This window comes from Saprolegnia parasitica, assembly GCF_000151545.1.
Source record: "Saprolegnia parasitica CBS 223.65 unplaced genomic scaffold supercont2.1, whole genome shotgun sequence".
Taxonomy (NCBI): Eukaryota; Oomycota; class Saprolegniomycetes; order Saprolegniales; family Saprolegniaceae; genus Saprolegnia; species Saprolegnia parasitica.
The window spans coordinates 1212219-1232414 of NW_012156395.1; the positions used below are offsets into that span (position 1 = coordinate 1212219).

The 20196-nt window shown below is 57.4% G+C and overlaps 11 protein-coding genes across 11 annotated transcripts; 5 read left to right on the top strand and 6 right to left on the bottom strand.

The window, feature by feature from the left end:
• Positions 1-1017: 1017 nt before the first annotated feature.
• On the top strand, positions 1018-3436 carry SPRG_18807 (hypothetical protein; the record flags this gene model as incomplete). Its single annotated transcript, XM_012338634.1, has 3 exons — positions 1018-1205; positions 1252-2418; positions 2461-3436. The coding sequence occupies 3 exons, from the start codon at positions 1018-1020 to the stop codon at positions 3434-3436; spliced, it is 2331 nt and encodes a 776-aa protein (XP_012194024.1).
• Positions 3437-5304: 1868 nt separating this feature from the next.
• Positions 5305-6541, bottom strand: SPRG_00485 (GDP-mannose 4,6 dehydratase; the record flags this gene model as incomplete). Its single annotated transcript, XM_012338579.1, has 4 exons — positions 5305-5628; positions 5691-5831; positions 5879-6098; positions 6146-6541. Coding segments are annotated over 4 exons (1081 nt in total), but the record flags the coding sequence as incomplete, so codon positions are not given.
• An 83-nt stretch (positions 6542-6624) lies between these two features.
• SPRG_00486 (hypothetical protein) lies at positions 6625-7768 on the top strand. The gene is made up of 5 exons (XM_012338580.1): positions 6625-6943; positions 6985-7136; positions 7185-7339; positions 7391-7483; positions 7529-7768. The coding sequence occupies exons 1-5, from the start codon at positions 6837-6839 to the stop codon at positions 7643-7645; spliced, it is 624 nt and encodes a 207-aa protein (XP_012193970.1). The 5' UTR covers positions 6625-6836; the 3' UTR covers positions 7646-7768.
• A 98-nt stretch (positions 7769-7866) lies between these two features.
• SPRG_18808 (hypothetical protein) lies at positions 7867-9164 on the top strand (the record flags this gene model as incomplete). Its single annotated transcript, XM_012338635.1, has 2 exons — positions 7867-8552; positions 8936-9164. 2 exons carry the CDS (start codon positions 7867-7869, stop codon positions 9162-9164), a joined length of 915 nt encoding a protein of 304 aa, XP_012194025.1.
• Positions 9165-9228: 64 nt separating this feature from the next.
• SPRG_18809 (hypothetical protein) lies at positions 9229-10624 on the bottom strand (the record flags this gene model as incomplete). The annotated part of the gene is made up of 6 exons (XM_012338636.1): positions 9229-9424; positions 9474-9815; positions 9864-9949; positions 9998-10121; positions 10168-10406; positions 10460-10624. 6 exons carry the CDS (start codon positions 10622-10624, stop codon positions 9229-9231), a joined length of 1152 nt encoding a protein of 383 aa, XP_012194026.1.
• A 463-nt stretch (positions 10625-11087) lies between these two features.
• Positions 11088-11838, bottom strand: SPRG_18810 (hypothetical protein; the record flags this gene model as incomplete). Its single annotated transcript, XM_012338637.1, has 3 exons — positions 11088-11150; positions 11205-11421; positions 11468-11838. 3 exons carry the CDS (start codon positions 11836-11838, stop codon positions 11088-11090), a joined length of 651 nt encoding a protein of 216 aa, XP_012194027.1.
• Positions 11839-13423: 1585 nt separating this feature from the next.
• On the top strand, positions 13424-14162 carry SPRG_00487 (hypothetical protein). The gene is made up of 4 exons (XM_012338581.1): positions 13424-13498; positions 13578-13717; positions 13759-13903; positions 13956-14162. Exons 1-4 carry the CDS (start codon positions 13465-13467, stop codon positions 14075-14077), a joined length of 441 nt encoding a protein of 146 aa, XP_012193971.1. The 5' UTR covers positions 13424-13464; the 3' UTR covers positions 14078-14162.
• A 48-nt stretch (positions 14163-14210) lies between these two features.
• Positions 14211-15439, bottom strand: SPRG_18811 (hypothetical protein; the record flags this gene model as incomplete). Its single annotated transcript, XM_012338638.1, has 2 exons — positions 14211-14804; positions 14861-15439. The coding sequence occupies 2 exons, from the start codon at positions 15437-15439 to the stop codon at positions 14211-14213; spliced, it is 1173 nt and encodes a 390-aa protein (XP_012194028.1).
• A 217-nt stretch (positions 15440-15656) lies between these two features.
• SPRG_18812 (hypothetical protein) lies at positions 15657-16334 on the top strand (the record flags this gene model as incomplete). Its single annotated transcript, XM_012338639.1, has 2 exons — positions 15657-15861; positions 15904-16334. 2 exons carry the CDS (start codon positions 15657-15659, stop codon positions 16332-16334), a joined length of 636 nt encoding a protein of 211 aa, XP_012194029.1.
• A 41-nt stretch (positions 16335-16375) lies between these two features.
• Positions 16376-17167, bottom strand: SPRG_22052 (hypothetical protein; the record flags this gene model as incomplete). The annotated part of the gene is made up of 1 exon (XM_012338741.1): positions 16376-17167. The coding sequence occupies one exon, from the start codon at positions 17165-17167 to the stop codon at positions 16376-16378; it is 792 nt and encodes a 263-aa protein (XP_012194131.1).
• Positions 17168-17682: 515 nt separating this feature from the next.
• Positions 17683-18150, bottom strand: SPRG_18813 (hypothetical protein; the record flags this gene model as incomplete). The annotated part of the gene is made up of 1 exon (XM_012338640.1): positions 17683-18150. One exon carries the CDS (start codon positions 18148-18150, stop codon positions 17683-17685), a length of 468 nt encoding a protein of 155 aa, XP_012194030.1.
• Positions 18151-20196: the final 2046 nt, after the last annotated feature.

The window sequence follows — 20196 nt, forward strand, 5'->3', positions numbered from 1 at the left end:
GTTCGGCGTGAGCGTTGTCTGGTCGAAGAGCGCGTGGTTGAACACGAGCTCGAGCGCGCTGGCCCACTTGGCCGGCGCCAGTTTGAGGATTTCGTACGGCAGCGCGTTCGGGCCAGGCGACTTGCGGCGCGCTGCTTGCTGGATGCATTCGTAGAGCTCCGAGGCCAATACCGGCGCCCCGAGGCGCTGGGCCATGTCGGTCGGGAGGCGTGTCTTGATCTGGAGTCCAGGAACTGGTCGACCTCGTGGGCGTCCGGTCCTTCTTCTGTGGCGTAGAGCGACGTGTAGAACCCATGTAGGACCTGCGAGATCTCCCGCGGCGTGGTGCGAGCCTGACCGGTGGCGTCGCGCATCTGGTGGATCGAGTCCGGTCCCAGCTTCTTGATCGACGGAGACCTCAAGTGGTACTTGATGCATCGGGTGGCTTCTGCGAGGTGGCGTTTCACCGCCGCTTCCGTCTTGTGCTCTTGAACTTGGGCATTGTGTTCTTCGAGACGCCGCTTGATGTCGAGGATGGCTTCGATGATGGCTTGGCACGGGTGGCGGTTCAGGTCCGCCAGCGCGACGGCGAGCTCACGCTCGAGCTCGCGTCGGGGGGCTGTGTCTGCGGCGACGCGGTCCCGGTGCAGTAGGCGGAGCTGGGTGCGCATGTCGTTGACCATGCTGTCGTAAAAGCGGGGCACGGCCGGACCGATCGAGACCGAGTCGAAGAACGTGTCCAAGCACTCGTCGATGATCGCGGCCGCTTCGGGTAGTTGCGTCAGCCAGTGTGGTGTGCGCCACGGGCCCGTTAGGAGCGCGCTGGTTTATGGGATCATGCAAGGTTATTATGTACCCTTGGGACTGCCAGCTCATGGTTGATTCTTCGCCGCTCATTGGTTACACTCCACCAATCGCAGCCCTTCGAATTGTCGGATACGGTATCCGGATGCGTTTGGGAAGTGTCGGCTTCTGGTCCATTTTATACAGTGGCAACCGTCGCGCCCGTGACACGGTTGGTCCTCTCCCGACCCGTGCATGACGTCGCTGCCTTCCGTGCCCATGGACGCGCTCCTCGAACCGCCGCCGTCGACCTGCGACCCGCTCGACGCCATCTTCAACCTCCAGCGACGGCGCAGCAACAGCGAGCGCCAGCGCCGGACGCTGCTCGACATTGCGAGCTCGCGCTCCTTTCGCCAGGTCGTGCGCTTTGCCAGCATTGATGCGTAGGCTGCTTCACTCTCGTCTATCGTGCTCATGCTATTACTATAGGGACCTCATCCAGTGGAAGAAGCGCACGGTCGAGTCGGTGCGCACGGCGAGCCTCCGCGCGATCCACCTCCAAGAGAAGCTCGACATCAAGCGGCAAGCGTCTGTGCGCCATCTCGACACGGAGCGCGTGACGCTGACCGAGTGGCAGCAGCCGCACGACGTCGATGACGACGACGACGATGACTGGAGCGACGCCGCCCACACGCTCCTTTCGATTCCTGCCACATCGACGCCAGCGCCCGTCATCAAAGACGAATACAAGCCGATCGTGCATCACTCTGGCTGGCTCATCAAGCGCGGACATCGCAACTGGAGCTTTAAGCGCCGACTCTTTTGCCTCGTGGGCCATGAGCTCGTGTACCACGACTCGCATCAGTCGGCGCCGGCCAACGTCCTTGGCAAATTTGACTTGCGCAAGCCCACGTCGGCGTGTGAGCTCGCAAACCATGGGTTCACACTGCGCCAGGGCTCGTACGAAATGTTGTTGTACGCGTCCTGCGACGCCGACCGCGACCTCTGGCTCCGCAAGCTCGCCGATTGCAGCAACGTGACGCTGCTGGCCGCGCGGCCGGCGGCGTCTTCGACCTCTTCGGCACATGACAACAACGATGTGCTCTTGCACGCCGGCTGGCTCCGCAAGCAAGGTCAGTTTATGAAGTCGGTCAAGCGGCGCTACTTTCGCTTGACATCCGGCGCGCTGACGTACTACCGCGGCCCCGACGTCGTCAAAGCCAAAGGCAGCGTCGGCATTGGCCCAAACACGTCGGTCGCCCTCTTTGATACGCGCAAGACGGGCGAGCGCCACAGCTTTTGCATCACCGAAAACACATCGGCGAAGCGGTCCCGAGTCCTCACGGTGTTTGCCGACTCGCAAGAAGATCTGATGATCTGGGTCGCATCGCTCTCGGCGGCCATTGACGGCCACCACCAGCACAAGCGCCGTCACAGCAGCAGCAGCAACAACCAACTGCACGACGTGCTCGACTGCGACGCGATCATCGACGACCACCCGTCGCCGACGCTGTCCGTTGGCAGCAGCATGAGCGACACTGACTCGGACGTTGTTGTGGGCGCTGAGGCCCAGTCCAAGGTGGACATTGCGCGCGAGATTGCGCGCGAGGCCCAGCTCATCCTGATCTCGCCCTACTCGCCCGAGGGCACGACTAGGTACCTTCTTTTTCCGGTCCTTAAAAATGACATACGTGGTAGCACCAAATTTCTAAAAGACACGTCGGCCAAGACGATGCACCTCGACGCAATCCGGCACTTTATCGAAGGGCTCACCGAGTACATGATCCAGACACGCATGCACGAGTTCCGGGCGATCGCAGGCATCGACGAGAATGCCAACAACAGCACGCACGACGACGGCAGCTTTGAACTCATTGCACAAATCATTTCCGAGCAAGTCGAGGAGCGCGTCTTTTACCCGCTGCACCGCATCGTATACACGTCGCTCATGACCAAAACGAAGAAGGACGTTCGGTTTCTCCAAGACCGGCTCGAGCTCTTACGCGCCAAGAAACAAGTGTACTTTGGCATCACGGCCGTGTCACCGACCGGGTACGCCGCCGCGGTCGCCGTCATGAACGAAATCGACGCGTGCTCGCTGCCGTACACCAAGCGCGCCAAACTCGTGCAAGCGTGCAAGACCATTTATGCTGTCGCGGCCGCCGAGCACTTGGTGGAGGGCGCCATGAGCGCCGACGCGTTCATTCCGGCGTTCATTTATGTGGTCGTGCAGTGCCACATTGAAGACATTTTGACGCTCAAGGACCTCCTCGTCGCGTTCACGCCGATGGCCAACCAAGGCGAGACGGCGTACTTTGTCACGTGCCTCGAGATCGCGATCGAGTACGTACAGTCGCTCGTCGTACTGCAGGAGCTCGAGCTCGACGGCGACGCGCCCCTCGGCTTCGAGTTTGCAGTCGAAGACCACGTGGTCGTCGTCAACCGCGTGCTCGAGCGGTCGCAGGCGGCGGCGTGCGGCGGCGTTGACATTGGCGACGTGCTCATGGCCATCAACGGCCTCTCGGCCGACGACAAGGAGCTGATCGAGGTCAAGCGCATCTTTGAGAGCGTCCAGGGCCCCGTCGCGCTCTCGTTTGTCAAGAAAGACGACTACAAGCGCGTGAAAGCAAGGTGTCAGCTCGGCACAGGAGCGCGGGAGAGCGCCAAGTCGTGACGCGAGGAGCCCACGCTTGGCGCCGGCAAGTACATCCATGGCGTCCTTCGGCCATAGACTCTGTATAGGAACACATTGGAAACCACATCACCAGCGAATTTACTATTTCTATTACCAAATCGACAAATTTTGGATCAAAACGTTGATATCAAGTTGAGACCTTGAAGGATTCACGACTGCCGTCGTGGGGCAGCACGTGTCGTGGGAAGTGAAGTGCGTAGGGTGTCACTGGTCTGTGAACGTGATATGGCCTCGACATCAGCCATGGACATCAGCTGTGTCGACACCCATTTGTATAGTCCAGGCCATGAAATGGGAATGGATGGTTTGTGTCCTGTCCCTAGCAGTGTTGAAGTCTGCCAACCATCACTCAAGTATCATCTTCATTCCGTCCCTTGGAGCGAGCGATTCCATTGCCGCATTATTGTATTTGGTGACGGTACACCTCATGGGAAATCACAGCAAGAAGAAGCGTGCATGCCGCATCGAGGACGTAGCGATGGCGGTATTGACGTCGCCGCCGCTTCTTCAGCTCATTGCGAGCAACTCGGACCACTGCGTGCACCTCTGCCCCGACTTGTACTCGGTCCTGGATCTGGACTTGGTCGATGCAGATTGGATCGGCCTCAGCGAGTGCGCATCGTCCGACCAAAAGTACATTGTGACGTCGCTGCACAAACGCCTTGTCAACAACGGGTACCTCGGGCCGGTGCCGGTGCCCAATGATGATGACGATTCGCGCTACCGCGAGCACTTGGTGGCGGCGGCTACGGCCAGTGATGTCGCGCGCTGTACACGGCACTGCGACACCGTAAGCGCATCGGGGCATGGCTCGAGCGCCTCAAGCCCGAGTTTGGGGACTATACCAATGAGATATCCGCCCAATAGTACTACTACCTCCAGCCGATTCTCTTCAAGCACGGCGTGCTCATTGGCAAGACGACGTGGGGGCGGTCAGATGTGGCCGCTATCTTTGACGACGACGGACTCGTCTACTCGAAAAACAACACGCGTACGAGCGACACACATGGATGGGTGTGAGGCTCACACATCTGCTGTTGAACTAGGTCTCGGCAACAGTCTTATGGCGCATTGGCTCAACATTGACACTGAGTGATTTCACCAGTGTACCTTACCCGAGCGCCTGGCGACGCTCATAGAAGACGACAATTATGAAGCGAACGAGTCCGTGTCCGATCCGTAGGACTGGGGTCGATTTTGCGTGCTCCACCGCGTCCATGCCGGCACGTGCTCGTCGCACGATCGGTGCAACGTCTACTTTACGACCGCAACTATGAAGAGGGGTGCGATGCGCTCGGCAATTTCTACGAAGATGCTGCGTGCGCGCAGTTGGTCCGGCCGCTCAAGGCCTACATGCACGAGCACCTCCACGACTCCAAGGTCGTCCAAATCGGCGTCTGCGGCTACCCCCAAATCGTGACTCTTTTGGTGGCTGGCTTGACGGACGCCGGGTACCTCGTCGGCGCTACTTCGTCATGCGTTCGCATTGGTAGTCGTGCGTTGAATAACCGAAGAATCACCGGAGTTTTGTGGAAACCCTGATGCTGTGTAGAAATGTATACTACAATCAAGTTTAAAATTGGCCATGTCGCAGGACTTGCTTTTTGGCTCGATTCGTGACAATGACTGGGCGTGAGAAGGAATACCAAGTCCTGTGCAGTGCGATGACTCTTTCGAGGGCTATTATCACGCCTCTGACTGGTTTGCCCGCAATTGTTTCTGTCTGTCTCTCGGACACACAGCACCATGTCCTTCCTGCTCCTTTCTATCGCTTCACCAGCTCGAGTCGATTGCAATGCTGCTGCTGCAAATTCATACTAGTACTAGTAAATCTCTTGTTCAAAATGTTAAAACGACACCGAGGCGGACCGAAGGAGCGCGACGTCCGCGTCGACCATCTCGCGTACGAGGTCGACGAACTTGATGCTTGGTGTCCACCCGAGGCAGTCGCGCGCCTTCCTGGCGTCGCCGCAGAGCAAGTCGACTTCGGTGGGACGAAAATACTTGCGGTCGATTTGCACGACGACGGTGCCGGGGGCGTTGACGAGGACTCCGACCTCGTCGACGCTGCCGCGCTCGCCGCGCCACGTCAGCGGCAAACTCACGTATGCAAACGCAAGCTCGAGAAACTCGCGCACGCTGTGGCACTCGCCCGTCGCAACGACATAGTCCTACACGACCACGCTCGAAGATCCTACCAGATATATAGATTGATAGATTGATAGTAGTGTACCTCTGGCGCATTGGCTTGGAGCATGCGCCACATGCAATCGACGTAGTCCCGTGCGTGGCCCCAGTCACGGCGCGCGTCGAGGTTGCCCATGTACAAGCACGACTCGAGTCCTGCCGCGATGCGTGCGACGCCCCGCGTGATCTACGCACTCGACTTGAACGATCGATAGATGACGAGCGATGTAGCACCTTGCGTGTGACAAAGGTGGGGCCGCGCCGTGGGCTTTCGTGGTTGAAGAGGATGCCATTGACGCCAAAAAGCCCGTACGCCTCGCGGTAGTTGACGACGGTCCAGTAGGCAAACTGCTTGGCGATCGCGTACGGGGACCGCGGGTAGAACGGTGTCGCTTCGTTCTGCGGTGTCGCGACCACCTTGCCGTAGAGCTCGGACGTCGACGCTTGGTAAAAGCTACTCGACACTGAGCCAGAGAAGAGAAGTTGTTGTCAACTGCGTACCGCGTGTCGGCGCGGCCGCACGATCGGATCGCATTGAGAAGTCGGAGAGTGCCGACGCCGTCGACGTCGGCCGTGTACTCTGGCATCTCGAACGAGACGCGGACGTGGGACATGGCCCCGAGGTTGTACACCTCGTGGGGTTGGATGCGCGCTAGAAGCGCGCAGAGGTTCCCGGCGTCGGCCAAGTCGCCGTAATGCAAGTAGAGCCGCACGCCCTGGAGGTGCGGGTCCTTGTACAAATGATCGATACGGCCCGTGTTGAACGAGCTGCTGCGCCGGATGAGCCCGTGGACGGTGTAGCCCTTGGAGAGGAGCAGCTCCGCGAGGTAGCTCCCGTCTTGGCCCGTGATGCCCGTGATGAGCGCGACGCGGCCAGAGACGTCACCGACGCCCATCCGAATATTAGAAAGTGCGCATCCTTCGACAAAAGATCGCATCCGGATAACGACGCACGCCGAGCATCGAAGGACTCATTTCAACTGGCATCGGATTCTGCTGCTGCTGCTACAAGCACCCTGGTGACCACGGCGTCGCTGCTGCAGGAGGTCCACGACTGTGCTGTCTTGACCTACCCTCGCAGCGTGAACGACATTCATGCTGTCGGAAACGGCAAACCTGTATCTTTGAATACCGGCGCGTGAATGCATTCCCACAGTTTTCTGGATTTTTGCATTGGCACCAACGCTGCAACATGGCATCGACGGCCGCGCTCCTCGCCGACCCCGAAGCGCTCTCCAACTACCTCAAGACCAAGATCCGCACGATCCCGGACTTTCCCAAGCCCGGCTCGGACTTCTGGTACGCTGGGCAGGAGGCGCCTTGGCTCAGGCGATGGCTAGGGACGTGACGACGCTCGTGCTCGACCCCGAGGCCTTCCAGATCACGATCGACGCCTTTCTCCAGCGCTACAAGGACAAGGGTATCACGCATGTTGTGAGCTGCGAGTCGCGCGGCTTCATCTTTGGGGCGCCGCTCGCGCTCGCATTGAAGTGTACGATACAACCTCCTGCGAGCCCGTCCTGGATGAGCATGTGTGTAGGCGCATTCGTGCCCGTTCGCCGCGCGCGCAAGCTGCCGGGCCACGTCATTGGGATCGACTACACGTCGGGCTTTTACCACGGTCGCTTCGAAGTGCATGACGACGCAATCCCCAAGGGCAGCCGCGTCGTCCTCATCGATGATCTCGTCGCCACGGTACCATAGCGTGCTCTGGCGACATTGCTCACATCCTCGCGCTGTGCATAGGGCAACACGCTGCTGGTCACGTGCCAGCTCATGCAGCAGCTCGGCGCCGAGGTCGTCGAGTGTGGCTGCGTCGTGTCCTCGTCCAAAGTCCACGTACGTCGATACTCTTTGCCACGTGTCTCATCGAGTTGTTCGTAGAAGCAAGATGCGGGCCACGTCAATGCGATTGTGCTGCACCAGCCCGAGCACAAGATCAACGCCACGGGGCCGACGGTCTTCAGCTTGACGTCGTATACAGTCGAAGACCACAGCTAAACGCAGCACGCGCTTTTAACAACCACTTGAACGTACGACGACCTCGTCGGAGGGCCGTCCTTTGAAGCACAGACACTTGACTCCATAATGGGTCCATTGGCAACGCCAAACAGTATTTCACGGCACGCGTTTCTATTTTAGCACTCTATTTACGAGTTGCACACTATTCGCCGCCGCACGTTTCTAATCGGCTGTTCTTGGCGTCCAGTTGTTAAAAGGCCATGGGCAAAGGAACCAAGTGGTCGTCGGCCGAGGACGTTCAACTGGCTCGGTCGTGGGTCCACGTCGCCGAGGACGACTCTGTCAAGGGCGAAGACGCGTCGACTGACACCTTTTGGGCTAATGTCCACACGCATTGGACCGCAGGAAGCTCCAGCGCGCGGACGCAGCAAGCGATCAAGAACCGCTGGAGCATCCTCAACCGGCTATCGCACAAGTTTGCAGACTGCGTCGATCAAGTGCAAAGTTGCTCCACCGAGCGCAAGACCGACGACGAGTACCTCAAGGACGCGCGTGCGCTGCATGTGTCGCTCGAGCACGAGCCGTTCCAATACGAAAAGACGTGGCTGGAGCTGCGTGGATGCAAGAAATGGCGCTATGGCAAGGCAAGTCACAGCAAAGTGCTGTCAGGACAAGAAAGCAGTGACACGAATCGCGAGCAAGAAGACGCAAGCAACGAGCACGACGAAGGTAGTGACGACCAAGAGGATGTAGCGACTGAGGCTCAGCGTCACAAGCAAGCCAAGCGCAAGGCGGACACAGAACCGTCCCTGGTGCGCGCCGTGGAGAGCCTCGCTCGCGCGCACGACGTGCAGAATGATCTTTTCGCCGACTACGTGCTGCTCCAGCTGGCGCTTCAGACGCACACCGCTGACGACGCCAATATTCTGGGGCAGCTCAAGGCCAAGTACGTCAAGCGATTTCGCAATTCATCAAGTTCGGAGTCAAGTGATCATGTTAATGTCTGACGACGTTGAGACGATTCAATGTTGACAAACATGTTCGCTGATTGTGAGCTGGTGCAACGAGAACGTAGATTTTGACGCCTCGATCAAATCGACGAACTTTGCGCCACACGCAACCTAGCTACCCCAGACTGCAGGTAGCACACCTTGATGCATCCGAGCAAGCGACTGCCTTGGTGTCGGCTTGAGTCACGCGCGGTGCTGGACTCGAAAGGTCGCTGAAACCGCCACCACCTCTCGGCCAATCGCATTCGACGCCGGAAGAGCCTTTGAAAACATATAGATATGCTGCATTGAGTTTCGGAGGAAGTGCAATTTCGCGAAGCCGGCCGAAGATGGACGAGGTGCACAAGGGGACGCGAGGCGATGCCAACGTCAACTGGGACGCGCTCTTCCAAGCATCGTGCCAGAAGAAGGCATGCGCGATCCAGTGGTGTCTCGCGCGCAACAACTACCAAGAGAAGCGCTGCAAGTTGGAGCTCGATGCATACAAGGCCTGCTGCGCCCAAGTCAAGACCGACCATCTCGCTGCGTTAGAGCACGAGGGAGCGTAGCTGCGCCAAAAGATCGTCGAGTATCAAGATAGTAATAGATGTAACATGAAATTTGCTTGTTTTCTTAGAGCGCGGGAAGACCGCTGTGGCTAATCGTTTGATTGGCAATCACGTTCGGGTCAATGACGGTCTGCAGCGTCGCGGGCAACGCCGCCGTCGTCTGGCGCGTCATCATGACGTTGCGCGCTGTCTTGCCAAGCACAGCAAATCGGATCGAGTGGAGTAGCTGCATGTAATCGGCGTTCACAAACACCATGCCCCTAGAATGAGACGCGAGTCAGCAAAACTACGTTGTCGATGCCTTCGCACCCCATGATGACCCACGAATCGCTGCAAAGCGCATAGATGGCAGTCACAACGACATGGCAGATTTGCAGAAACATGAGCAGCGTCAGCAGTCGGAATGGTTTGAGCCACAAGAGCACATGCCCTCGGTCGCGCCACGACCCGGGCTCGGCCATGTTGCCATGCAGCCGACCGACGGCGATCCAGTGCTTGCCGCCATGGGACACAACCGCCGCCTCCTTGTACAACGTCCCTTGGCTCCACGCCATCGGAGCGTCGGTCGCATCGTCAGTATCGCGGAGCTGCTTCCAGCCGTGGAGTTCTTGGGCTTGGACTTGCCGGATCGTGTAGTGCTCAATAAAGTACCTAGTGGGCTTCGTACAGAGGTGGAGACCGACGAGAGATCGCGTGTACCGGGCAAAGAAGCCCATGACATTGTTGAAGGCTGCCGTGTACATGACGGCGCGCGTCGATGGTGCGTCGTAGATCAGGTACGGGTTCTACCGCGTTGTGGATGAGCAGCTCGAAGCACCGCGATTGATGCGTACCCGCTCCAAGACGAGCGTCGCCACCGAGACAAAATACGCACTTTCGAGGCTGTAAAGGAGTGCAAGAAGCGTCTTGTAGCGCGGGTCGAGGCGCCAGCGATCCAATGCGACGCTGCACGTGCACCTACGCAGCATGGAGTTGCGTGCGGTCGACGAGGCGGATGTCGTACGGCAGCAAGACCGTGAGCGCGAGGTTGGTCATGTCGTGCGTGGACCGCAAAAGGCAGATGAACGACGCGATGAGCATGACGCTCACGATGAAGTTCATCTTGAGAAAGCTAATCGGCTTCTCGAGGTGCGAGAGGATCCCACGCGGCCCAAACTTCTTGTTGTACTGCGCGTTATGGAACGACCGACCGACCCAAATGGACGCAAACACAAAGAACGAGAAGCGGTACTCGTGGTAGAGCTAATGCCGTGGGCCATCAGCCGATAAGAATTGAATGTGGAAAGTACGACTACCATGCCATTGAGCAGCACCGACTGCATCGAGAGGAGCGAGAGGTTCTGGCGCCAAATGATAAAGTCGACCGAGATCGGGACGTCGCAAACGCGGCTCTTGAGCCCGAAGAAGTAGTTGACGAGCTCCTCGAGTGACGCCCGCGCGCGCTTCGCCGTCGTCTTCATGATTGCACTTGACGACTGGCCTGCTTGAAGATACCCTTCGAATTTCGAACCCTGTATCCGGATGGCTATTTCCACGCAAGCTGGCAACGCAGCTCCCGTGGCTCCCATGCTGCCATCTGCAGCAGTCAAGGACTGCGTAGTAGACCACGGCTGGCAGAGCCGAGAGGTGCTACAGCTCTATGCACAGCGTACTACAGGTATGGGCAATCTCACAAACGGCTACGAAGCAAAGCCTACTCTCCGTGCGCGGACGAGGCTCGTTGACTCAAGATGCACCCCACGGTCGTCAGTGAGATGCCTGAGTCTGCCCACCATGTCACTTGTCAACGGAACCAAGTATGGAGGCAACTGACGTGGCCTCTCGTCTGGACAACGCTCAAGGAATGATCCAGCGGAAATGAATCAATATGATATTTGGCTGCGCTTGAAAGCACTACGCCAATAGAATGTTCAAGCCCGAGGTCTAGACCGTCGTGTCGACCGAGGGCGGGACGTAGTCCGGAACACCGCGCGTGAACGAAGGGTGCTACATATGAGGAATGAGCCTACAAAGGGCGATATCTCGACGTCGTTCTTGTACCTGCGTGATAACAAAGTAGTTGAAGTAGGCGTTGATAAAGCCCGCGACCGAGACCATCCAGCCGTATGGGCTGAACATGCCAAACGGGAAGATCGAGATCATGGCCAAAAACAAGCAGCGACCCCACGGGTTGTACATAAAGCCATAGTTGGCGCGAAGAAACTCGTCAAACGACTGCGTACGCGTCTCGTAGGCCACCAAGATGAGCGCAAACATGCTACACACGCGCACATGAGTCATATCAGCCGACCATGCGGACATACATGGTGTAGATGACGGCCATGATGTTGCTGACGGCGCTCGAAAAGTTGGGGCTGTTGATCATCTCGAGGATACAGATCGTGATCATAAGGCCCGCGAGCACGAGGTTGAAGATGCGGATGACGCTGAGGATGCCCGAGACCGACGAGCCCATAACGACCTCCGAGAGCTTGCCCTTGATCTCTTCCCAGACCTCGCCGAGCGACATAGCGTCGTCCGAGTTCGTGACCTTGGCCGCTGCGCTCGGCGGCGGCGGCGGCGCCTTGAGGTCGTCAGGGTTCAGAGGCGGCAGCTTGCCGTACTCGGCGGCCGTCATGACCGTCGTGCTCACCGCGGCCTTGGTCGAGGCAGGGTGCGTCGTCGTCGTCTCCATTGGCATCATGATGCTGCTTCCGGCTATCGTCAAAAATCGCCAACTGGAAAAATTTATATTTCTTCCTTTTTTCTGGTCGTCGTAGCCAGTTACAATCCAACGCGCATTTTTATTCTTGGCATACAAATGTAAAGTTCAATGGTTCGATCACCTCGAAATTATTTGCCAAGAGGGCCGACGAAACCAATAAAATACCATCAAACGACCGACATTCTATCGAATTTGTCCAGTGCAGACGCGTTTGATTGGCCAAAAAGGCCCTCGAAGGTATCCATAGCGGGAGGGAGAAGGCGAGTCGACCGTCGAAGACGATGCGATGGCGGGAAACCATTGACACATTGCTCGATGCAGCTTTAACGGATTCGCCATCTGAGAGCGAGTGGCAGAGGTGCTAGCGTAATGACACCTCGCGCAGGCAGAGTGGTTACCAGTGTACGGATGCGATGGCAAGAATCGCGTGCACAAGGTAAAACGTGGCAGCAACGAGGGATGTCGTTGACAAGCTATGGTCGAACATGCTATGTCACGTCGCGCTTCATGATATCATTAATCGATTTGGGCTCGGCGTCGTAGTCGTTGCTACAGTTTTTCCTCGCGCCACTGTGTTTTTGTCTCTCCATGGTTGTCTCCTCTTAGCCTAGTTATCGCGCATGTGGAGAAAACACTTAAGGTCTGTCATGATCTTGGCACTGAATAACGCTCTCATGGGTAATGAACTCGCGCGGAATGTTAAGGTGTACATGTATCTTGAGTACGTTGCGCTGGAGCTTGACAAAGACCAATGCGTGCTTGAGCTGGACGTCTCCATGTCGGCGATCATGTCGACGGATTGGCCGCTAGTGCTATGACAAGCAATCCACGGCACGTCGAATCGCATGCGTCTCTGATCGCAATGGCGACGGCGATGGAACGATGTTCATTAGCCTACCGTGTGGACCCATGGCGATCTTTGGCGGTTAGTCGGGGCTCAACCGCGTCAGTTGCAACCACCAAGTCAAATGAGCCATCCGGTTTCAGAAGTCAACCGAACATGGCAAAAGCAAAGCATAACGCGCAACGGGCGCCATGAGCACAGTTAGCAGCGATGACATTGTGGTCTGGGTGGCAGGCGCTTCGTGGCGAGCCAACGACAACGCTGGCACGTGCTTACAAGCAGAGCAAACACCATTGGGCCCACTGCCTCACCCTGCGTCATCCTAGTGATATGCACCGTTCGATAAGCGTATATCGGGCAAATTAGATCCCAGGAAGAACGCACTCGATCAATTCTGGGCTCCCTGTACCAACGCCACGAGGCGATCGCGTCCGGAGAGAGTAATTCTTCCAAACTCGTCGCGTTAAAGCAACAGGATGGGACCTATAAATACTATAGAGGGCATTGCTGACTACAAAGTGAGTCGAAAGCATGAGCTTTGCCTGCAATGGTCACGGGGACTTCTCTGCTTCCATGGGGAGACGAAGGCTCGTTGCGGAAGCGCGCCTGCAGAGAATGCACTTCGTGGAAACTTCATTGATTGGCTAAAAAGCCAATGCGATAGCCAATCGCCGTGTCTGATGGTGTGATTAAAAACACCCCAGCTTCGCCAAAGAAAAAACGCCACAAGCCGAATTTGCGACGTCAGGAAGATGATGGCGAAGTCTGGAGCCGAAGTCGTGATCAGTACGTTGCCCGCGCCGACGGCCTGCGCCGAGGCCGCCGTCCATGCTTCCCTCGTCGGTGCTAATGCCATGCGCCCTAGTTCCGCGCAACTTTAAGCTCTTGGAGGAGCTCGAGAGCGCCGAGAAGGGCCACGGCGACATGAGCATCAGCTACGGCCTCGAGCAGGCGGACGACATCTTCCTCACGAGCTGGATCGGCACGATTCTTGGCCCTGCTGGCGTACGCGTCGTCTCGCCACTCATTCCTAATGCTTGCACTAGACGTGCCATGATGGCCGTATTTACAGCTTGAAGATCCACTGCGGCGAGCACTACCCGAACCAGCCGCCGGACGTCTATTTTACAAGCCGCATCAACATGTCGTGCGTCGACCAGTCAAACGGCCGCGTGGACCCCCGTCGTATCGGTACACACGTACGCTTGCGATATTTGCGTACTCAACGTGCTGCGTCTTGTAGGTGTGCTGGCGTCGTGGAACCGCAATTCGGGCATCGAGCAGGTCTTGGTCTCTCTGCGCAACGAAATGGCGTCGCCTGCCAACAAGCGCCTTCCGCAGCACCCCGAAGGCAGTGCCTTCTAGGCGCCCTCCCTACCGCGGCCATCCCACCGCCTCTATACTTGTAATACGACGACCTTGCGACCGAAAGCGAGGTCTTTCTTATCGGGTTTGTCTCTGGTTTGTTAAGGAATGTTGTACACGCCAACAAACTCTCTTATGGCGGACCGTACCGCAGACGAGCTAAGGTCAAGTCGGCAAGGTGCAGAGCCACCGTGGCGCCGCGCGCGATCGAAATGGCGGTGCTCACGGCGAAGAGCGGCACGCAGAGATAGATGAGCGCGTGCATGGCAATGGTAGTCGATGGCAGCGTCGCCTTGAGGAAGAGCATGTACACCAGACTTTCCTTGGCGAGGTAGCACCCCGCAAAGATGAGCGGGTGGATGTAGATCGCGCCCTCAAGCATCATGTGCATCGGGTGCCAGCGCGACTGCTGCGCGACGCGGTCCGCGCCCAGAAGGCCCACAAAGTTCGCCGTGAGCTCGGCGGTCATGAGCGTGCGGAAGATGGATATTGCGGGATACGCGGTCGACAAGGCGAGGTAGACGACGACGACGTGAAGCTGGTCAATGCCCATGGACGTTTGCGCGAGGAACGAGGCCAGCGAGGCGTGTTGGAGAAAGAGACTCGCTACTCGGGCCGCAATATCGCATACAAATGCGTACACAAGCAGGTGCGGCTCCGTCGAGGCCGGAACCCAATGCACTTGCAGCAGCAGCGTCATGAGGAGCCAGAGGCGACCCATCTCCAACTAGAAGCAAGCAAGCAAACCGTGAGCAAAGATCTCCATTCATTGATGGAGCGTACCACGGGGGTGATAACAACAGCGACGACGTGGGCCAAGGACGACGCATCCGACGCGACGTTGCTGTACCGGGCAAAGACGTAAGCGCCGTCGGCGGGCGCGCGACATTGCCGGACGCGGAACGTCTTGTGCCCGGATGCTGTGATCTGTAGCGACGCGACCTCTGACAAGTACGGGTCCAGGAGCAAGACGTCGTGTTGTGCGTCCTTGTGGTTGAAAAAGGGCGTGTGGGCCAAGGACCCGTTTGGCTGCGTCCAGAGCAGGTACGGCTCGCGGAGAGCGCGTGGGTTAAAAGCCGTCGCGCCGGGCGTGCACCACACGGTAGTCTCTTCGCCGGCGAAGATGATGTAGTGGCGCGGGAAGCGGAAGATGCGCGTGCCATTCTCGTTGGCTAGTGTGTAGCCCGAGAGGTCGATGTCGTACGCGCTGGGGTTGGATACGACAATCCACTGCTCTTCAATATCGGCGCGGCTGATGTACATACCGGTCATAGCCGTCGCGCTGTAGATCTGCATGCTCGCACGGGCCACGCGCCGGTCCAGCGTCGGGAGGAACACCCGTCGCAGCTTGGCGCTCGCCATGTCCTTTGCCGCCGAAATGCAAGTTTTGAGTCACCGGATATACTGTATGATACACTATTGCTTGTGTTTACGTAAATTATACACACTAAATATTGTACACCATAAATCGTGTATGCTCGGCGGTGTGGATTTTCAGTATCCGTACATGCTCGATTATCCGGATAAGGCTGCCGCCATTTTCGTTGTTTGCACTTTCGACAAGGCGACAAGTGACAACATGCGCGTCCTGCTATACGGGACGTCGGCGAACCCGCCCTGTGGCATGGGCGGCCACACGGGCATCGTCGAGTTCTTCTCGTCGCAGTTCGACCAAGTGTGGGTGCTGCCCGTGTACCAGCACATCTACAGCAGCAAGCGCAACCTCGCGCCGTTCGAGCACCGACGCAACCTGCTGCGCCTCGCCTTTCAGTCGCTGAGCCAGCGTACGCAGCCTCTTCTAGCGCCAATGTCTCATGTCTTTGTAGCGCACAAAGCGTGCGTCAAGGAAACGGAGAAGGACGTGTGGGACCTCGCGCTTGAAGACACGACCGTGGACCCGAGTTCGATCCGAATTGGGTCGATCGACATTGTGACGCATTTACAGGCGCAGCACCCGGACGTTGAGTTTTCGCTCCTGCTCGGCGCCGACACGTACAACGACCTCATCCAAGGCAAGTGGAAAGGAGGTCTGCGCCTCCTCGACGCTGTTCGCATCGTGGTGATTGCCCGCGAAGGCGTCGCCCTGGACACTCCGACGACCGATCGCGTCTCGTACGTGCGTGTCCCGATCTTGGACGACTCGTCCTCGACGCTGGCGCGGACTGCAACGTCGGACGACGAGCTGCGTCGGCTTCTCTTCCCCCAAGTGCTCGCGTACATCCAAGAGCACAAGTTGTACCAGTTTGCGCAGCACTAAAGTAGAGTCGTGGCTATACTTTCCGTTGACGAGGTTAAAATCTATTGACGCGTAAAGACTTGAATGCGCGTGCCGGTCGGAAGCGCGCACGAGATGATTCGGCGCGACAGCTTGTACTGCGTGCACATGACATCGATCTCGGCCTCGGTTTCGTCGTCGTAGCAAAAGCTCGAGCACATGAGAAAGAGCCCGCTTGAGGCCAGAAGCTGGTCGATGGTCCAGAAGAGCAAGCTCACAATCTCGCGCGCGTAGATAACGTCCGTACCGACAATGAGATCGGTCGCGCGCTGACCGCTCTGGACGCGCTCGATGGCCTCAATCTCGTTGGCGCCTTCGGGCCCCCACCGCAGACTCTGGGTGTGGCACGTGGCTTGCGCGCGGTGCGTTTGCATCGTCACGTTGTGCTCGATCGTCTTGAGGACGCCGGGATCGTGGTCCGTAAAAATGATGCGCGACGCCGGGTCCAGCTGCGCGAAGACGAGGCCCGCGAGGCCGCAGCCCGCACCAAGCTCGAGCACGTTGCCGCGCGGCAGCGACTCAAAGTTCGACACCATATACTCGCAGAGCGCAGGCGCGGCTGGCCACACGTAGTGTCCCGACTGCACAAAGCCCGGGTTGTCCTGCACGTAGCTCAGCATGACGCTGACGCGCGGCGCGCCGCTGGAGCTCGTACCATACGTGAACTCGCACGTGACCTTTTCAAGGCAGTCGTCAAACATGAAGCCGACGTCCGTGAGGAGGTCTTCGTCCGAGCCATCGCTCATGGCCTTGTGCTGCAGCGTCTCGAGCTCGCGGTCCAGCTCGTCCATCGGGCCAGGTCCTTCCGGGTGCATCGCAATGAAAAGTCTTGCGAACGAATGAAAGCTTCGAAACCCCGTCGGGGTCCTACTAATAAAATAAAGAACATCCGACGCCAACGTGAGATTCAAAGAATTAAAATATACCTGCTTTTGTAGCAAATGAGTTGAATTTCAATGGACCAAGCTCCAGTGGCACGGTAGGGGCCCATTAAAACGCATTGGCCGAGGCAGAGGGCGTACCAGATGCCCGCGGTTACTGCCACGCCCTCAAACACTGCCGGAAGATCGCGACAGGCGCGCACCACGACGCACGCTTGCCCGAGCGGTTGTCTACTGTGAGACCACTCCTGCAGCTACGCGTCGCAGCTCCAGTTTATGAGCCCCCGAGTGATAGCTTGAAAATATGTAGCCCACCAGCCCAACAGGTACACCCAAGGCGTGCATGCGCCATGATGGTGCACGGTGGGGGATCATTCCTGTGGCCAGCGCCACCATGGAAGGCAATGCAATCCCGAGTTCAAAAAGACAGCGATGTAAAATGCTTTTGCTTACGCCTCAATCTCAACAATGATCTCAATCTCGACGGGGACATTGAGCGGGAGCGCGTTCGTGCCGACAGCCGAGCGGGCGCCGACGCCGTGGTCACCAAAGACCTTGGCGAACGTGTCGGAGCAGCCGTTAATCACCGACGCCTGTTGCGCAAAGCCATCGACGCAGTTGACAAAGCCCATCGTCTTGACGATGCGCTTGACCTTGCTGAGGTCGCCGCCGAGCTCCGCCTTGATCGTCGCGAGGAGCGAGAGCGCCACAAAGTGCGCAGCCTCGTACGCAGCTTCGATCGTGACGTCCTGGCCGACCTTGCCCGTGATGAGCTCGCCGTTGGCGTTCGTCGGGATGTGGCCAGCCGTGAAGATCTGGTTGCCCGAGCGCACCGCAAGCTTGTAGTTGCCCTTGGGCGTCGTCACCTCCGGGAGGACGTACCCGAGTTCCGCAAGACGCGCATCAATCGACGACATAATTGTGATCTTTCTTGGATTCAGCCAAAGGCAAAGTGACGTCGGATACGAGCGCTGCGCTGTTTTCACCAAATTCACACGAAGTCCGAGCGATTTCACAAAAACTCTAATCCCACGCGACTTAACCTCGCCCCAAGTGCCCACCGATGATGCAGGCGGGACCTTTCTGTATTTTGGCTATAGTCATCATGTATCTTTGTTGTGCGCGGGTATGAACCTAGCTTGCGCGGCGTTCCTGGATAGGTGCAACCACATCAACGTAGCGTGGGGTCCTAAAAATCTGTGTGCATTTAGTTCGTTGCGAATAGGCAGATCCAGCTGCCAACGGCAACCCAAGTGACAACCGTACTTTAGCGAGACCCCTAGGTGCATTTTATTGGTTGGATTTCGGCCAATACGCGCCCTTGCCCGACTCCGGAAATCTTCCGGGATTAAGCCCGCCAATGGGCGCGCTCAAACCAAACGACTGGTGCAGCGCAACTGCTGAGCAATGCTTCGGCTTCAACTGGGTCAGTCCAGAATAATCGTTGTGCATAGTCGACGGTCAAATGAGTAGAACTCAGTAGAACTACGGATTCGAGTGATTACCTAAATATTATGGGAGTATCGGGGACAACCTCGATCGATGAGTTCCAAGAGATTTCTGCCTGACGAATCCTACATATCAATTCTAGAAGCGTAGTATATCCAACCTGCAATTTAACTTGCCTTGTCACCAGTCAAACGCATGTGTTGAACGCTCCATGCAGGGGTTCTTCCGCAGATGCTCTTCCACTGCAAGTCGCCGAGTTTAATGGCCCGCGTAGAGGCTAGTGCAACAGCATACCTCCGTAGCTGGAGCACAACTCTTCTTCTGGTTGATAAGTTCCGTGATGGGTCCGTGATGCGCAATGTGTGGGAGGACCATCCAAGGGTACATATACCGGTAATGAATGACCCATCCGTGCGCGACAACATGATCATGTTGGTCGTTGTTATTTTGTACACAGATCAGGGCCGTGCGGGCGCAACGGGCCTCCTCGCCTCAATCGCCTTCTTATCCATGGACTTGGTCGGTCGATCACTCATCGTCATCGCCGACTGATCCAACTCGTCGACCTAATCCGGACCAAAGATTAGAACGCAGGAACTATTGCATATAATCACGACCTCTCGGAGGAGCGAGTCGACGCGATTGGTATCTTTCTTGACAAGTCGTCTGCCTTTGGGCTTCTCAATGCGGCCTTTGGCCGGCAGCCGCGGGGACACGAGCAGCGGCAGGATGTTTTTCCTACCGATCGCCACATCAGCCCTAGACCTTGTCGACATCCATGTAATACTTGTCGTTGACGGGCATTCGAAAGCCGGCGCGGTATACAAATTCCGGATCGTCCCGGTCTCCTGCCTCCTACTAAACTTGAGATTTTCATTTCGTGGCACATCGCACCTCATCGTCGTGGTGGGGCATGTCGCCCGGCACCTCGCGGACCACATCTAAGAGGCAGGAGCGTTCCGTATGCTCGTGTCGATCATGCTAGTACCGCCGGTCGAGACGTCGAATCGCACGGGGCGACTGCACGCAATGCAGCACACCGTGCCGACGGCGGTCGTCGCAGCGCTGTCAAAGGCCGACGGTAGTTGCTCCTTGATCGACTCCATTGCCCGGCGCACGCGCGTTCGCACATTGTCCCCGAGCTCGGCGCGGATGCGCTCAATGTCCTATCACGTAGTACACTGCTCGCCATCGGTATAAGACACTCTATAACTATTTTTGTACAAAGACTATATAACCTCGGCGCGGCTCATGGCTTTGACAGGACTTAGATAAGTGGATGGCGCAACAGCTCTTAAATTTTGAAGTCGATCGGTGTAAAACTGTGTGTGTGCCAAACCCATGTCTAAAAAAGCCATTTCTCACCGCGACATCGGTAAAAGACAAGGGGCATGAAATCCACGAAGAAAATCTATTAGATCGCCGTATTTAGCATTAATAGTGCGTCATGGCACCACGGTTGAGGATTACCTCGACGCAACGCGACTTCATCGATAAGCTGAGCGTCTTGAGGC

Bases quoted from the DNA above. Each gene is read 5' to 3' on its own strand.
- SPRG_00486 (XM_012338580.1), top strand. From the start codon at position 6,837: ATGGCATCGACGGCCGCGCTCCTCGCCGACCCCGAAGCGCTCTCCAAC. The intron at 7,137-7,184 runs GTACGATACAAC...GCATGTGTGTAG, and splicing joins GCTCGCGCTCGCATTGAAGT to GCGCATTCGTGCCCGTTCGC. The intron at 7,340-7,390 runs GTACCATAGCGT...CGCTGTGCATAG, and splicing joins TCGATGATCTCGTCGCCACG to GGCAACACGCTGCTGGTCAC.
- SPRG_00487 (XM_012338581.1), top strand. From the start codon at position 13,465: ATGATGGCGAAGTCTGGAGCCGAAGTCGTGATCA. The intron at 13,718-13,758 runs GTACGCGTCGTC...TGCTTGCACTAG, and splicing joins CGATTCTTGGCCCTGCTGGC to ACGTGCCATGATGGCCGTAT. The intron at 13,904-13,955 runs GTACACACGTAC...TGCGTCTTGTAG, and splicing joins CGTGGACCCCCGTCGTATCG to GTGTGCTGGCGTCGTGGAAC.